Consider the following 13,522-nt stretch of genomic DNA (forward strand, 5'->3'; position numbering starts at 1 on the left):
AAAAAAAACCCAAAATGCTTTAGAAAATTCTGTTACATTACTGTTAGGTGAATATGTTGGACCATCATAAATGAATGCACAAATTACAGGCCTCACTTTTAGAAAGTATAGGTCCCTCTCACCTTTATAATTCTGTATTTCCAGTTTCCTTTGTGTTGTCAGTTTCTATGAAAACTCAGAAAATAAGCAAAACAGTGCTGAAGCTATGTAATTCAAAGCTCAAAGCTATCTAAGGAACACCTATGCAGAAAGCTGATTCAAAAGAGCACACTCCCACTTTCCTGCTGAGATACAAAGATTTCATTTTTGATACTTTCCGGGATATTATATGATCTAGTCACAGCAGTAAAAGTAAAAATATAAATGTCTTGGTATTGCCTAATTCCTAAACTCCCAGTGTTTTAATTGGAAAAAAAATAATATTGTGTCTCACAGATTTGTTGTGTTGTCCTTGTTGTGTACGGCATAAATTATACTCTAAAACACCACTTATTGATTGAGAGAAAGATGCTTTACAGATATAGCCTGTATAACCTTGAAAACTTCCACAAAATATTTTATCTTTCAGCATTCATTATGGTAAATGCTAGCTCTCACCAACATTCCTCTCTGTAATCAGTAATTCAGAAATAAAATAGTATGATCTGAATGAAGTGCACAGAGATTTTGAATGTTTTGTATCAGATTTTTCATGTAAATCTAACTAAACAAAAGATGTCAAAAAACCCTTCAGATGACTGAGACATGGTAAAGATTTTGTGAAACATTTGTCTACCTATATAATATGTAGATATATTATACTCAGAAGAGTATAGAAAGGAAGGCATTTCAGTATTTCAGAGAATGTAGAAATACCTTCAGTACCTGCTACTGCACACCAACACGTTAAAATATGGGAGGCTTTTGATGTAGAACATTCCCTTGAACTCTCCTTTTAATGGCTCTGCATAATTAGAACCTTTGAAATATTAGGAATCAGTACTGGCTTGAGAAGGGCATGTGAAGTGGAATAGAGCTATGTACATTTGCTAGACCTCATTTAAAGATATATATCATTATCCTGGTAACATTGTTTCAGCCTGAGCATTGACTGTTTCCCATTTTGCTCAGAAGAGAACTAACAGCACAGGCAGGCAACAACTCCTGAAGGTCTCTGCAGTAAAATCTAAAGAAAAGGTAACCCTTGTAATTTTTAAAGAAGAGTTTCTTCCCTCTGTAGCCACATGTGCACCAAAGTTTTTTCTTGTGATCTGTGAAACTCTTATAGTGCAGGCTCTGTTACTGGCCACAGTCTTGCAAAAAAAAGTTAACAGGAAACAGGTAGTACCAAACTGAGCTTGTAGAAAGACACCAGAATTATGAGGCCACCACTAAGAAAAAAGTATACACCTAGAAATAGGCCCAGTGCTGACAAACAGATACCAAAACACCAGTACCATACTGTACCATACTAGTGGTTGAGAAGTATGGGGTGGGCCATCTGGAAACCTCCATGTATTTGGCTGGAACAGTCCAACACTGGATACTATTGAAAAATATATAGAGTCCATTCTCCTTTCCTCTTCCTCCTCCACCGAACAAACTGTCAAAAGACAAAGACCCGTTGTAGAGAAAAAAAAAAAAAAAAAAAGACCTAAAAATATGTACAGGTGTTAGATAACCCCTGGATAAAAAGCTTCTTCCTGGCACCAGTCTGACTTTACTGTAGCCAATGACAATTCTGAAGAGATAAAACAGATATGGTAACTGCTGGAGAAATGTCAGAGGACTCTATGTGTGCGCACACTTGTACTTCTTTGAGCATCCCTCTTATTTATGACTCCTTCTGGCTAGTTTAATCAGTACACACAGTCTATTTTGTCCAATGTGCTCTCTTGGGCCCATGTCATATCAAAGAAAAACAGAGAGTGCCTTTTAGAGGAGAATATTTGCTTTCAGACACTGTTGTTGCCACTCGGACAGTATTTTCTAGTCTATATGGATAAACCACATTTTTTTAATAGTGACCCGGAAAGAAAATTTTCATGCCTATAGAAGGTTTCCTTTTTCCTACATTAAATTGAAGTGCTTTGTGTATGTTTATGTCTTCTGCCATGTGCAGAGTGTTGATGCTCTCTATGGTATTCTTGTCTAGTCTCACTAGATTATGATGTAGTAATTAGTCCAAGTAAAACACAAGATACTGAACAACTACCCAAAGTGGACTATGCCTTTTCAAAGATACACCACACAGAAACAGGTTGAAAATAATTGGGTTTCTTGCTCTACCAGAGAGCCAGCCCCATTTTCTTATTTGTACAGTATTACATCCATACATAGCAAACTAAAAATCAAGTCCATGTACCAAAGTCAAACTGAAGCATATATATAGCTACACGTCTGGAAGATGCTGTGCAAAGTGAAATCTTTCAAAAAAGTCTTCTGGAGGGTAAAACATACGCATGTACAAATGGATGTGAAAATATTCCTTAAGGAAGCAAATAAACCCAAGTCTTTACAGTAAAATATCAATGTAAACAAGGTCACAAAAGCATGCCTCACGGTACACACTAAATTCACTGCTCATTTTTCTCTTTTCTTTGCAGCTCAGGCTTCAGCATTAATAGAGCTACATGAAGGGACCAACAACAGTTATTTGAAGGATGTGGCATCATAATTAGTGATGCAATCCTTCATTCTATCCCACTAAGCCCAATGGATTTTTGCTCTGAGAAACATAGCTGTGTAATAAGGAAAATACAATATTAATCATATATACCTTGTCTTACTCATGATGGCATATTCTACTCCTGTCTGTTAAAATTTAGTAGTACTGATGATTAGTTTTAGAGGATGAGATCTTAAAAAAATTACTAACATACCTACAGGTATCTTGAGGCACAGAAATGAAAATAGAAATTAGAAAGACAAACGTCATTGTGCTTGAATGATGCAAGCCTTTTTTTAAGCCAAACTGAGTTTGGCATAAAATTTAATTATTTAAACAGAAAGTAAGCATAGGTAAAACCAGATTAGAAAAGCACCTGAAAATACTAATCCAAAGAATTTCCACTACATAGAAGAAAAAACCCCAGTAAATTATTTACACCTGGTAGGTTGTTTTTCACTTGATGTACAATTATTTCAAGCCAATGCTGAAATATTTGACAGATTATTATTAGCTCCAAATTTCAGGAACAGTTAGGATACTGTAAATACATTTTAACAGATGCTTTCATTAATTCTAACTGGGTAGCTAAGGTGACATTAGCACTTCTTTTATAACCCAAATCTCAAGTAGAAAACAGCAGCTGTATGGAAAATGTAATAACTTGGCCTCTTATGAAGAACATATTGGATTTCCAAAAAGTTCACATTTAACTTTTAAATTTAACAGTTACAAATTGCAGATTGATTATTGTCTTCTCTTAGAAGAGCCAACCATGCAGCTTCGATATTTAAATACGCTATTCCATCTAGAAGGGAAAGGGTTAAATAGCTGTGCTATGAGTTATACAATTCAGCATCTCTGCCACATGATATAAGAAGGTGGTAATCTGTATTTGCAGGCTGCTGTTACCACAATCACCAATCGATATAATATTAATGCAGAGATTCTTCGCTATAACAGATTCTGAAGTATTTTCTATAATTCAGTGAGTTAAACCTGGTATTACTTTAGTTGTCTGTTTCACAGTCAAGGAAACAAACATAACACAAAACCAGAATTTACCAAAAGAGACATCCGTAAAGTCAAGATAGAGTCAGATTTCAGATCATTTGGTTTCCAGTCCTGTCTTACAAATAAAATATGCTAGTCCTTCTGTTTAAAAACATTCACCAAAAAAAAATACCAAAACTATTGATGACAGCTTTTAAAAAGCAGTTTGAATGAAATTACAGTTTTGAAACAAAAAATCAGAGTAAGAGTATCATCAGCTGCAAATGATTGCAATTAAGCAGCTACAATCCCTATACTGTCAGTGTTGTATAACAGATGAGCTATGGAGAGCCAGCACGGTTACAGCCCTACAGTTGTTGTTATTTGAGCTAAATTAGAGCTAGTTTTGTGACCAACTCAGTTGTTCTAAGTAACTTAATTCTCTGAAAGCTAACTGCGTGTTTTTGAGACAGTGTTCCTCACTAGAAGTGATAACACAGGGCACTGGTATGCGGGAAGGGGCAGACAGGACAGGTGACCCTAAACTGACCAACAGAGTATTCCATCCCATATATGTCATACTTGGTATAAAACTGAGAGACTATGAGGGTCTCATCCCTCTTCTGTGATGGCTGACATCCAGTGAGGACCTCATCTGAATGATTGGTCCTGATTCTGGATCCGTGTGTTCCTGAATCCAGTTCCTGAGCTCAGTTCCCTCCTGGCTGTGGACACATTCCCTCATTGTTCTACGGTATTTTAGGTAATGTATACTCACTGAGGGATCGAGTTGGGGCACCATCTCAAATATTCATATATATTTTACTACTTTCCAATTATTTTCATCATCATTGTCATTGTTATTAATATTTCACTAAAGGTGTAGTTCTGGTTTCCAACCTGCAAGTTCTTTTCCTCACATTTTTTCTTTCCCTTTTTCCCTTGGACTGGAGGGGAAAGGGATTTGGGAGCCCAACTGCAAGGTTTTATCTGCCAAATTCGCCAGGCTAGGGCTAATCTGTGACATATGAATACAGAGAAAAGGGGGAAGCAAAATGCAGTGCGTGTGGACATCACATTTCAGGTCATTCTGCTGGAAAAAGAGGTCTTGTGCAAAATGCAGCTGATGGTTGAATTGAAACACTGCGCTATATATTGTAGCTAGCTTTACATAAAATCCACCAACGTGTAAATATTTCTGTCTTGAAACTTACATACCTCTCCATGAGTTTTTCCTGTTGCTTTTCAAGGAATGCAGAAATGCTACATTAACTGGCACATGCAAACTATCATTTTTCATTAGAAACTTTCCCTGAATTTTCCCCAAATACAAGAAATAAGGAATTACTTCATATCCACGTTAACATAATTCTCTTTTAATTTCCTAAGAGAAAACCAGATGCTAACATCCAAAGAACCCAGTAATATCTAATTATAGTTTCTCGTACTACCTAAGATGCTTTATTCCTAATGTTAAGAATAGAGAAATAATTATTTTAAACATATCAACATTCATTTCACTGAAATTCTTCCCCGTGGGTCCCCAGTGCTTCAGTGTGTTATAACACCGGAAATAGTAAGAGCAGTGGATCCAACACAAGATTCTTTGAAGCAATGCAACTGAGTTGACTCACATGCTCATACTGCGAGACACTAAATAGTATTTCAAAAGAGGTAGGTCACAGCAGGGCCTCTCCCTCTCTCCCAGAGTTTCATCCATGGTGTTGTGGCTAGACCCAGAGTGACTAAAAATATCCACACATGCAACAAGAACAGTATTATGCTGGTGACTGCCTATATATTTTTGTTTTACATTTGGACAATAAATGCAGGTAAAAGCTACAGATACGCTAGTTTCCAGACTACAGACTTATTAGTCTCCAGCCTTATGAATAATCATAACCATTGTGTGCCCTTAAAAGAACAGTCATGTGGATTGACAAGGTATGCATTGTTGGCCCAAATTAATCAGATAGAAGCCTTTAAAAAGTGTTGCTGTAAAAGACATTCAACTGGAAAAGGAATAATTAATAAATCCAAACTAGAAAGAGCACGAACTCACATAAAATCATAGTTATCATGGACTCTCCTAACCTACAAATTCAATTTCATACTGCATTCTTTGAGTCAAATTGGTGGCATGATGTAGAAAAATACTTTTTTTCAAAGAGAATTCCTAGATTTTTTGTTGCTTCAGTCTCTTCCAGTGATCCCACTTCACCACAGAAAGCATGCATTTATTTTACCATCGGAGAGTGGTAAGACTGAAGCAATATTATGCTGTACCCAGATGGGAATCTTTACAACTCAAGATAAACAACAAGCTGACATTTAGACTTTGATAGAAACTCATATTGTGCTTTCACGATACGTAATAATACTCTCACCTTCTCCAAGCAGAAAACTAAACACAAAATTAAGAGATTCATCTAAAGCCAAGAACGTTTTGAAAGGAACTGAGTGGAGGCCTCCGGTAAGGTACAGTAACAACTGAAAAAACATAGCTGTCCAGTGTTATTAGGGTCTTATCTATCTATCTACCTACCTATTTATGTATTAGTCAGGTTCAGGCTTCATATTACATTATACTTCTTGGCTAACATGATTTGTGCATCACTGAATGCTGTAACTAATGGAAGACGATACAAGCAGTAAAAGAGTGGCCAACACTGTTAAGGTAACTAAGGTCAGGGGAAAGATTCTTCATACTATGAAAGACAGCACTAATTTGATTAAACAATTTTGAGATTTGAATAGAAAAATAATTTTATGTGCATAGCATAGTTATAGGCAAAGCACGGTGAAATACCAGGATCAACTAATTATTTGTGTAATACAGCAGGCAGCAGTGATTATGCCACAGATCTTTTCATTGCAGAGCCACAAAGATATGACATAGGCTTACAACGTTTCAGCAAGCAGAAAGACATCTTGGATCTAGAAAAGGAATGAACACTCACAGGATGCTGACTGTAGATATAAGTTTGAATTTCCTATGAATATCTTCAACTTTATACACCACAAAAAATTCCACACTGGTTTACCATGAATATTTTCAAAGACACTAAGACAACCCAAACCACTAGTACATTCTCACATAATATGATATCTTCTATGTCTATACATACACAAAGGCACATTTGAGAATGGTATATAATTTCTTTAATTTTTTCAGAGAGAATTATCTTTAGGAGTTTGAGAAGCAGATTCAACAAACTTTAAAACAAAATTTAACATGATGACACTTGGCTACTCTGTGTCAATCTCCACCTTTTGACTTTTCCAAACTGTTTTTATTTCCATAGAATTGTCTAAATCTGATCATAAATTGCAAACAGATTTATGTGTTATTTTAATTTCTAAGAGATTACCTCAGAAAAAAAAAAGATAAATAAAAAACAGCTAGTGTTCTTACCAGTTTCCAGTGCACCTTTGAGTGTGGAAGTCTACACTGTTAATAACACTTTTTTTTGATGTCTTGACATTCCAACAGTGTATTTAAATCCCACTGGGAGATTTACCATATTAATACATATTAAGCCAAACAACTGTGTTAAGCTTATAAAAAATTAAAATCTCATCACAGTCACACAGCCAAAGCTTAAAAGTAATATAATTATTACCCTGTGTATAAAGAAGGTGGCACAACATAGGCTCTGAAGAATGCCACATGATTTGCAGCCAAAATTTCCAGCATGAAACCAATGCACAAAAGCACTCTGAGAGGGACAATACTGCAGTGATCCAATCTTTCAACTTCCACTAACTCAGTTCATCAGAACTTCAACTTTATTAACTTGTGCTTTCTATACTTCAATGGCATATGCTCAATGATCTGTCATATAAAGAATGCTGTATGAAATATAGAGCACTCTTGAACTGACTAAGTAAGTTTTAGAAAAGTAAACTTTCAAATATAATATTACTACATTATTTTAAAAATACAGGTACAAATTCTATGGAGCTATACAGAATTGAAAGATAATTTATTTGCTAATCTAATTTCTGGCATTTGTTTCTGAAACACAGGGTTTTGTACTTGTGAACATACTTTCAAGTCAAAAAATCAAATATAATGAAAGTACGTGATGCTTGTAGCAAAGCTAACTTACCAAGCAAACCATTTACTATAGAGCTCTCAAATACACATGGCTTCTCTAGAAGGAATGGCCTCAATACACTCCTATTTTAAACCTGTCCTGATAACAGTTTAACTGAAGAAGGAGAACACCCTCATAAATAATAGAGAATGAAAAGTAGATAGTTTTTTTTTCAATTTTAAAATAGTATTAAAACCAACCAAACCACAAATCTCAAACACAGTGCAAATTATAGCTTTTTTAGATTACTTCACATTGTCAGAAAGGTGTAGCACTGTTGAAATTTGACAGCTAAAAGCCAGAAGAATAAATGTTGGAATACATACAGCTAAACTCAGTATAATAAAATAATCACTTTTAATATAGAAAAGCCTATCTCAAAACAGCAATTAGAACAAGCTTATGAAGAGATTGCACTAAGATCTTAGTTGTTTGCCATGCTAGAAGGTACAGTGATACTTGTTTAGGAATAGCAATAAAACAATTGATACCAGTGCATTGCTATTAGCATACACTATTATCTCAATGACTATAAAAGACAAAAAGTAGACTAAAAAACAGAAAAGCTCACCACTTCTTCATGCCTGCATTTTCTCACATTAATTCCATTAATCTGTTATTAAAAAGACAAAGAGAAGACTTACTCTACATTTCAAAAGTATAGATTTCATTTCACTTTTCTAGAAAAATATGAACAAAAGAACTTGTGATTTTACTCACCTGTAGAATTGCATCTCCTATAAAGAGCAAACCTGAAAGTTCCGCTGAAACAGAAAGCATATTTTTCATTTGGTTTATACAAAACATCTTTTTTTATATATATGCATATATTCCTATTTAATTTATTTTGTTACGTGACCTTTTAAAAATTTAAACAGAAATCTAAAAAAAACCCTCAACACATAATTTTCAAATAAATGTTATGGATTTTTTTTCTATTTTTTTTTTAATGCCCAAATATCAGTATATCAGTGTTACAATGAAAGAGTCTACCCAGCCCAGGTACAAGACCACGAAACATCTTCCATCCAACATCAGTACTCTTCAGGGCATTATGGTGAGGTAGTGGATACTTTTCTGAATTGAAAATTACTGTAGAACTAGGTTTTATTTGGGTATGAGAGATTGTTTCTTACAAGCTCTGAGGAAAAAGCAACACGGAGACTCTAGAGCTACTTAGAAACAACAAATTTAACTTGCAGACTTTTACCAAAGACTCTTCAGATCCTGTGTCTTTGATAAGCTCAGTGGAATCTTTATGCTGGATAACACTTTATATGCTGAAGAGCTAAACCATCAGTATAGTGTACAAAATCACCAGCCAAATTGAATTTGATTTTTAAAACAAAGTGATACTCTTTAAGCCAGGGGCTATTTACAAAATCTAATTCCATAATTGCAGGTTTACAATATTGTGTTGTGCTATAGATGTATCCAATGCAAACATACTTTACAAATGCAGGAGAAATATAAAGAAGATTATTTAGATGTATATAAAGAAGTAAATAACACCTCATATGAGAACTAAGGAATGTTAACAGACTATAGGGAATTAGTAAGCTATAATATTCCATAACATTAGAGGTGAAACTATCTATAAAAGACTAGAAGTGGAAAAAGTTTTTCTTATCTACATAAGTTGTAAAACTGGATATTTGACATAAATTATGATATTCACTATGTCTTTGAAGGACTGAGCTACATGTAACAAAAGATGCTTAAATTATTGAAGGAGAAATATTCTGATTTCTTTTTTCTTTTTTCTTAAATAAATGCATATCTCAATATCCTTCTTCACACACTGGGCTTGCTTGTACTAACACTGTATATGCAGTCTAAGCACCTTATGCCCATCACTGGTTTTAAGAATTGCACCAAATATCACATTCTCATGTATAGTTACAAAGAAAGAGCTGGAGTCACTTGGGAGGAAGACAGAACCAAACCTGCAGAGCTTTGCTGGGTCAATAAGCATTTTTTTTGTACCAAAGATCCCTAGTATAGACACATAGGATCATGCTTTCTACACAAGGAGACAGCAGTTTTCATCTACACCAGAGATGTCTCTTAGAATTAGGTCCTTAAAAATCAACAGTATTTTTATAGAAAGATTAGGTCCTTAAAATTCAACAGTATTTTTATAGAAAGCAGCTAGGTACTGAGATTAGAAATAATGCATCAGCTACCGCAGCAAAAAAAAAATAACCACAAAAAAGAAATTAAAATAATGTGCACATCTCATTTTTCTCGCAATGCTTAAAAGCTTTATAACAATGTAGGCACTATACACCACACTGTTATGTATGACATGCTTACACACATACTGAAAAGAATGGGGTCACAAGTATAACTTCTTAAGGTTAACCTCACTGTCTGTCTTATGGGCTTATTCCATGCTACTCTATAGCCAACTGTCAAACCCTCATTTCAGGGCCGGCTTTCCGTTCTCTATTAGCTGATTCCCTTGTACCTCTATTTGTGTGAGTGAATATGAGATTTTTTTTTTTATGCTGGCACATTTTAAGTGTGCAGAAGCAGTATCCTAGAAGCATTGCATTACAGATGGAGGGAAAAGCTTCCAAGTTTACATTTCTGACCTTACACAAATGTATATAAATATATGCAAATAACAGAGATATTAAATACACTGTACTAGTACTGATTCACAACCTTCATCTCTCATCGTCCACATTATTAGCTGTTTAACCATTATTCATCTTCCTAGCACATATTATTTCATTCACTAAAAATAAGTATAGTTAAGACTTTATGCAGTACCAGTTTTGCTATGTATGAGTTGCTGCAAAAGCTTAAACAGCATAGCATCAAACACTGAAATAACATAGGGGTATTATTAAGGTTCTGGCATTACCCACTCCTGCCTAAGTATCACACCACTAACCAGTATGAAAAAACATGCATTCATTTCTGGTCTTACGATGACTTAATGGCCAAACATTTAATCTGCTACAGCTTCCTAGCAATAACCACTTGGAAATAAAAAGCATGAAATAATTAACTTCTGTGGAATTCGTTAAACATTTTCATTTGTTAAATACATTCCTCCTTCTCTCTTCAAAAATAATGCTTTGCAAGAATATTTTTTTTTAAAAAATCATTTTGATGTCTGGTTACAAAATATTCCAAATAAAAATCTATAAAAAATACATTTTTTCAGAGAAAAGTTCTGAGAAAGAGAGAGATCATAATAACAATTTGAGAGAAATTGTACATCAATAGGATTTATTTAATACTTCCTGAAGAATCTCAGGACTTAGTGAACATTGCTTTAAGGAGTATGTCAAAACATTGTACTACTCTGACACCTACCTCTTTGTTCTTTGGAAATCTTAGAAATGACCACGGGAATATTATGTTCTGCTCCACCCTGAAAACAGAATAAATAGCAATCTCATCATTTACTGGAAATATCTTTTTGCTTAAAATCATATTTTACTCTTTTCTCTAACTGCAGTTTTCAAAGAGACCACAAAAATAATTCTGACTCTGCATTTCCTCCATTTTTTTTTTTTTAATAAATAGTTGATTAGGATTCATTCTTTGCTGCCTCTCATTAAGGAGTTCTCAGGAAATGAATTGAATAATTTTCAAAACTGTGCAAGACTTGAAGGAAAAAATCACCGGTTTCTGTGAATTTGGGAGAGCTTAATATACAAAATTGTGTCCTACAAAAGCAAAATGGCCATCACACTACAATGGCAACCACACTGTGATCACTTAGATTTCATGCTGGCAAGAAACAGGTAAACAAAAGCCTAAGAAAAGCAAGTTTGGACTTTTCATCTCCAAAGCAGCCTCTATTTGTTTCCATCTCCATCACAAGCACAAAGAGTCAGCAAAGAAGTGGTATAAGTAGCAAGGAACAGACAAAGAAACATTAAGAAATGGAACAGTAGGTGTTCAATAAATGGAGGGAAATAAAGGAAAGCTGGACAGTAATTCAACAGTTCAACAACAGTTCAATGCTTTTGCTTCATTCAATTCATCCTGTTGGGACTGGAAACATTCATGGTGCTAAAGAATAAAGTATTAAAAAGAAATACTAAATAAAAAGGAAACTCAAAGGAAGAGAAAGGCAAATACATACAGAGACACAAATATTTTTTCCTCTGTAGAGAGCATCAAACTATAAGCCCATGTGTAAGAGGCACAAATTCAAATCATTAGAAACAAGTCTACCACACTCTCATTTCACCTAGGAATCCTGATAAAGGGTTTGCTTACATTTTTCTTAGGCAACAAAGTTCTTCTTTGGAAACAATGGTTTTCTTAGGTGCAGGCACCCAGTGGTGAGGTGTGCAAAGAACTGACATGGGTAGTAAGATGGTCTAAGGAACATTACATATGTCATCTTCATGAAATAACCACTTGTTTGAAACTGAATGGACTCCTGCACTCAACAGCTATTTCTGTCATGAAATAAAGATGAATTTCCTGTGAAACCATAGAGTTTTAAATAGGATTAAAGTTCCTTCACTTAGTGGCTGTCAGTGCAAATGGTCCTAAAAGCACTGAGCTTTCTCAGTAAGTAATATTACAATGGTTACATGTCTACAAAAAAAAATTCTGCTGGCATTGCACAAGATGAGCTTTTACAAGCACAGAATGTATTGATGTCTGTAGCATGGACTGAGTATTCCCTCCACAAAGACCATGAGGCTACCTTCATTTCAGTCAGGCTTAGTGATTTATTCAGACTAAATAAATTGTAGCATTATAATTCATGAAATATCTTTCAATGGTTTTCACCAGAGGAACAGCAACAATAAAAGTTGGCTTCACTTCAGATAATCAGTTCAAGCTCACTAAATGTATAAGACTTAGCCTACACCCTCTGGATTTTTCTTTAGTTACAAGCACATTTCATTTGTTCCAAATTTTACAAATAAACAGGAAAAAAAATTGTGTCAGTTCCCTTCCTAAGCCTCCAATGTTACACTGAGATTGCACTATCCAAGCCATTTGAAGCTCAGCAAAGTGCAGGCTTTAAAGCTCAGCATAGCTAACATAGGTCCTTTTTTTCCTCAGTAAAATGGCATCCCTCCCTCTTAGGCTCAGCTCTCCAGTAAAGAGAAAAAATATTGTTATTAGTAAGCAAGCCTGTAATGTACACAACATGATTATTTCTCTCTCACTCACTGTATCTATCTAAATCTATTTACACTGCAAATCTGAAGAAGTATTCAGTAATGTCTACTGAAGTAAATGATCTCCTCTCACTGCATCCCAGCCTGACCAGCATGAAGGGTTCTTTTTAAATTAGTCATATGAGGTTCTGCCTGCTATTCTAAGAAACAAAAATTCTAAATGGGAAAGAGACAATAGATGACCACTTATTTATACCCAGTCATTGTGAGCGATCTGCAGCAAGCTAAAGAAAAAGTATGCATTCTTACAACATCTTATTGAATACAACTTCAGATTGACACTACAGCCTTGCAACCTGCATCCTCCAAACCTGATTGTCTGTAGTGTAGAATAAAAAGCGTATGCATGTGCAAACTCTGGTGTTATAGGCACAGGTGTAACTCTAGAAACTTCTGGGAACAGTGGCCACTTTTCCATCGTTACAGATTTTCCCTTCCCTCTTAGGTGGACATGTAGTTATAAACTCAGACCGGAGAAGGTTTGACAAAATCATGTCAAGCCTTGACAGCTCAGTCCTCTACAGACTCTAACACCAGTCTTTCTCATGCAAATTTTCTTTGTAATTTTTCCTTAAGCAGACAAGCATGAGACTGGAATAAAGGCAGCAGCCCAC

The 13,522-nt window shown here is 35.0% G+C and overlaps 1 protein-coding gene across 6 annotated transcripts in view; it reads right to left on the reverse strand.

The window, feature by feature from the left end:
• The window catches only part of SNTG1 (syntrophin gamma 1), a 332,986-nt gene that overhangs the window by 110,736 nt on the left and 208,728 nt on the right, over positions 1–13,522 (reverse strand). Inside the window, exons 3-6 of one of the 6 annotated variants that reach the window (XM_054060099.1) lie at positions 11,071–11,128; positions 8,461–8,504; positions 8,312–8,353; positions 1,447–1,582 (exon numbers count right to left, since the gene is read on the reverse strand). In XM_054060099.1, coding sequence (XP_053916074.1) covers positions 1,447–1,582; positions 8,312–8,322 — 147 coding nt within the window. In that variant the 5' untranslated portion in view covers positions 8,323–8,353; positions 8,461–8,504; positions 11,071–11,128. Of the gene's footprint in view, positions 1–1,436; positions 1,583–4,858; positions 4,896–7,263; positions 7,454–8,311; positions 8,354–8,460; positions 8,505–11,070; positions 11,129–13,522 lie in introns of those variants that run through there. The other 5 variants (XM_054060101.1, XM_054060096.1, XM_054060097.1 and 2 more) reach the window with 5 other exon arrangements.

The sequence above is a fragment of the Cuculus canorus genome, chromosome 2, assembly GCF_017976375.1.
Source record: "Cuculus canorus isolate bCucCan1 chromosome 2, bCucCan1.pri, whole genome shotgun sequence".
Taxonomy (NCBI): Eukaryota; Metazoa; Chordata; class Aves; order Cuculiformes; family Cuculidae; genus Cuculus; species Cuculus canorus.